This window comes from Phragmites australis, chromosome 2 (genome assembly GCF_958298935.1).
Source record: "Phragmites australis chromosome 2, lpPhrAust1.1, whole genome shotgun sequence".
Taxonomy (NCBI): domain Eukaryota; kingdom Viridiplantae; phylum Streptophyta; class Magnoliopsida; order Poales; family Poaceae; genus Phragmites; species Phragmites australis.
Genome location: NC_084922.1, coordinates 43,831,399 through 43,836,338, shown reverse-complemented (window position 1 = coordinate 43,836,338; position 4,940 = coordinate 43,831,399). Strand labels below are relative to the sequence as shown.

The 4,940-nt window shown below is 46.8% G+C and overlaps 1 protein-coding gene across 1 annotated transcript; it reads left to right on the top strand.

Moving 5' to 3' along the window:
- On the top strand, positions 1–1,746 carry LOC133909095 (protein CANDIDATE G-PROTEIN COUPLED RECEPTOR 7-like). Its single transcript, XM_062351380.1, has one exon. The coding sequence runs from the start codon at positions 151–153 to the stop codon at positions 1,501–1,503; it is 1,353 nt and encodes a 450-aa protein (XP_062207364.1). The 5' UTR covers positions 1–150; the 3' UTR covers positions 1,504–1,746.
- Positions 1,747–4,940: the final 3,194 nt, after the last annotated feature.

Here is a 4,940-nt window from a genome sequence, read left to right as displayed (position 1 = left end):
CGTCACCAATCTCTAGGCGGATCCAACAACTCGTGCATCCCTTACCCATCTCGTTAAGCCCCCAGAAAAGTATACCGCCCCGACCCGTCCGGCCAATTCGCGCACCTCCGCCCGCCTCCCCTTCGCTCGCTCCACCCAGATCTCGCCGCGATGGCCCTCGCCAGCGCCACCGCCCGCGCCCTCCTCCTCCTCCTCCTCGCTGTCGCCGGGATCCTCCTCCGTCCGGCGGCGGCGGAGATCAAGCAGGAGTCCTTCAAGGACGACTCCCGCTCCTCCATCCTCTTCGAGAAGTTCGGCTTCTCCCACCGCGGCTCGGTGTCCATCTCCGTCACCGGCGCCAAGGCCGCCTCCTCGCTCGCCAAGCCGGACCCGTCGCAGCTCGGATTCTTCCTCCTCTCCGATGAGGCGCTCTTCGAGGCCATCTACGAGCAGCCGCCGCCCACGGATCTGAACCCCAACCCTGAATCCTCCCCGGGATGCGTCCTCTCCAGCCCCTACGTCACGCCGCTCTTCACCTTCGCCGATCTCGACCGCGGAGGTCACTACAACAAGACCTTCCCCATCACCCACCCCGACGAGTACAGCCTCTTCTTCGCCAACTGCGCGCCCGAGACCGCCGTCACCATGGAGGTCCGCACCGACATGTACAACACCAACCCGGACGGCACCAAGGACTACCTCTCTGTCGGTCAGGCCCCTGTCCCGGCGATCTACGCCTTCTTCGCCGTCTGCTACGTCGTGTTCCTGGCCGGCTGGCTCTACATCACCCTCTACCGCAACCGCCTCTCCGCGCACCGCATCCACCACCTCATGTCCGGCCTGCTTGTCGCGCGTATGCTCTACTGCATCTCGGCAGCCGAGGACCAGCACTACATCCGCACCGCTGGGACACCGCACGGGTGGGACGTGATGTTCTACCTGTTCCAGCTTGTGAAGGGTGTGATCTTGTTCGCCGTGATTGCGTTGATTGGGACCGGGTGGTCATTCCTGAAGCCGTTCCTGCAGGACAAGGAGAAGAAGGTGCTCATGGTGGTGATCCCGTTGCAGGTTGCAGCTAACATTGCTGCTGCTGTGGTCGGCGAGACCGGACCATTCTTTCAGGGATGGATAACATGGAACCAGATCTTGTTGTTTGTTGACGTCGCTTGCTGCTGTGCCGTGCTCTTCCCAGTTGTTTGGTCGATGCGTTCTCTGCGGGAGTCATCCAAGACAGATGGCAAGGCAGCCCGAACCCTTGCCAAGCTCACTCTTTTCCGCCAGTTCTATGTCGTCGTGATTGGATACCTGTACTTCACTAGGATCATTGTGTATGCGCTCAAGACAATCACCAACTACAAGTACAGATGGGTGAGTGTTGCGTCTGAGGAGGTTGCCACCATGGCATTCTACATGTTCATGTTCTACATGTTCAGGCCAGCTGAGAGAAACCAGTACTTTGCGCTCGACGACGATGAAGAGGAAGCTGCAGAGCTGGCGCTCCGTGAAGAGGAGTTTGAGCTCTAGAGAATTATGAAGGATACCAAATATCATGGGAATGCGGCTATCTTCCGTTCAATTTCTCCTCGATGTGTTGTTGATCATACTATACAGATTCAGGGTTTAGCTTATATTTGTGTATGTGTTGTGGGGAATCTTCTTTTCTACTCCTTTTAGCTTCAGAAGCTGCCAGTGAGACTTGTGATAACTGGATTGCTTATGTTGCCAATTAGGGAAATTTAATGGCCTTGTCATTTTGCCTAGTCTCAACTTTGCTGCTTCTTTCTCTTTCATTGTTCTGTTTCATTATGAGCAGAGGATTTTCTTGCCATGGGACAGCATTGATAAACTTTCTTGGTGCCTTAACGCAAATGACCTGAAAAGCCATTTCTTTGCTGGAGGCAGGTTCGGATGGTTATTATGAATTAGTGACGAGAGGGGGATACAACTCTGCTTAGGTGGCGTGCTTGTTCGTGCATCACTGTCGGGCTGCTAGATTCTTATGCATGACTGGGTACCAAATGAGCACCTAGTGACAGCCACAGATTGGAATCACCGGTAAGTGACAATAGGCCCGGAGAAGCATCTTGTCAGCAACTCAGCATTACTGTAACTCATTTTTTCATCTGTGCCCTCGCCCTGGAACCAGCAGGAATATGTGAGCTATCCTGTTTCTTTGTTCGGGTTCGTTCTCTGAATTATGTTTCTAGTTCTGAAGAAAGTTATGAGGCGATCATCGTATTCAGTTATAGTGTAAACTGTTGGCTTTCAGGTAATGTGTACCTTGATTGTTGACAACTGATATCCCCGATAGTGCAATAATTTGGGTGTTGCGGGGTTCCATTCCTAGCTGGGCTTTCTGAAAGTGAATTTCTGGTGCTAGTGATACTTCAGTCTGAACATACGAGAGGAGGAGCCGACTGACAACGGATAATTTTTTTTATATATTTTATTTCTTTAATATTATCAAGAATTTTTCAAAAAATCGCAGATCTAATCTACCATCGTCCGTACAACGGGCGAGAACAAGTTCTCACCAGTTGAACGGGTAAGATTTTGTGGGCCTCGGCGGTCAGCGGATTAAATAACTGGAGAGAGGAAGATCTGGCATGTTCAGCGTGCGAGAAATTGATCTCGTATGTTGAACGCACAATATATGCATATCATTTTTATTTTTAAATTTAATTTTTTATGATAATTTGAAAAATAGTGCACATTCATTCGGCGAGAAATGTTAGTTATGCAAATAGTTGTCGACAGTGTTTATTGTTTTGAAAATTTTGGTTTGATGTAAATTTATCGATATTTGTTTAGTTCTTTGATGTAAAATTGTATAAGTAAATTTTTAGTGAAGTTATGTTGCAATGATACAAAATCTATTTTTTTTAATAATTGTAGTTGTGAAGCACTATTAACATAGAACCTGACATGGAGGTTACATACACTGACAGACATTATATAGAACGTGGAGTTTATCGTCGCTGCACGAAAGGATCCTAACCATAAAGAGATGGATATAACAAATGTTAGTATGTATGGTACGTCTAAAAACTAACCTAATAGCGTGCCCCTGCTAATCCTAGCATACCTTAGGGAATGAAAAAAATATCGGGTTACAATAGATACTCTGTATTGAGTGCACCTAGGGAATTTGCTCTTTCGCAGGGCTTCGGGGCCCTGCGCCTTAGCGCGACGGGCTCTCTCCCGCTTACTTTCCCTATCTGATTCGCGTGCTTCAGCCGTGACACGCTCCTTTGCTGTCTTCCTCATGAGCTGCTTCTTATGACGTTTTAGTCGTAGTTCCTTATGTTGTTGCTCGTACTCTCAGCGTTCGTACGCTTCCCTCTTTCACCATATACTTATATCGATCCACCGCTTCTAGTCAAGCCATTCCATGAAGTCACAGATAGGTAAAAGAGACTAGATAAATGAAAGAAAATGAGAGATTAGTAATACAGTGCATGAAATCATATGGAAAGTGTCACATGAGTGATATATGTCGTTATACCGGTGGGTACTCGTACGGTCCATGTTGAGGCACACATGAAGAAGTGTAGACCACATGTGTAGAAGATATCCTGGGACTCGCGAAGCCTACACGGATCGCCATAGAAGCACATCGGCGGTTCGACCCCCTAGGGGGTGAAAATCCCCCAATATTTCTTAGGTGGGTTTGGTAGAGCTGAGGAAGACATTGTAGTTGAGAGAGCTGAGGAAGAAGTGGTGTATCAATGGATGGGGGTGAGGTTATTTATAGTGGTTGGGGGCTGGTGCATGCACTGAGTGCATGGCTTGCATGGGGCTGGAGTATAGGATTCGCTGTGAAAGCTGGAAAAGTTATGGTATTAATGCATGACAGAAATTCTCTGTGAAAGTTGTTGCTTGGTGTGATCATTTCATTCTGTAAAAGTTCAACAAGAAGTTATGAAAGGGATTGTGTTGGACTTACCCTTATCGGACCCGGAAGTCATAGAAGGGATTGTGTTGGAGAAGAAGTAGCTATGGATGGGTTACCCTTACATACACAAGGGGGGTATACTGCCAGGAACCATCGAGTGTGTTGGAGGGATTCATTTCGTGTGGATGTCGAAAGCATCCGCCGATAGAGAGAGAAAGATGCGTGGTACTATAGAAGAATGGATAAGGTCACGAGCGAGTGTATCCTCATCATTTTACTGCATATAGTCAGGATGTGTCCAAGTTATAGGATAGGATGCTTAAAACTCTATCGTGTGGTCACTTCATATGTAAAGCCTGAGTCATGATAGATGTGTTATCATTTTATGGTTAAAGATGAGTCGTGTGGTCACTTCATGTCTAAAGTGTGAGTCGCGACAGAGATGCTATGATACAATAAGATATTGTCATTTCATGCTAAAAGCTGAGGCGTGTGGTCACTTCATGTCTAAAGCACCATGTTCTTATTTGGAGCCTTTGACGGCGATGCCTTTTTACTCGATGATAAATGATATTTACAGGAAGTTGAGTATACATATGTTTGCATCTATTTTGCAAAATAATGTAAAGAAAGAACATGTGTTTTCGCATCTGTCCACTACCATCGGGACGTCTTGTATATAAACACAACACAATCGATTCTCTACTCATACATCTCCTAACCTCGAATTGAATAGAGAGAATGATGTATCCTCATCCTCTTGAGGGCCCATCAATCTGCCACCTTAACACCCCTATTTAGACGTCTATGGTAGAGATTTCTACAAATACCACAATGCTCTTCCTTGCTTGTTTTGGTCGCCATGTTGACATGGAGATGATACTGTAGTCCAAGTTTATGAGCATTTCTGTCACGCAAGATGTCGATTCTTCCGCTGTCCCATTTCAAAGTACAAAAAAAACAGTAGTCACCTTCTTTCATATTTTCGCAACACCATTTACTTATATCATCTATAATTTTTTCCAGATGGATGATTGTGGATTCTCGCGCATAGAACCATACATTC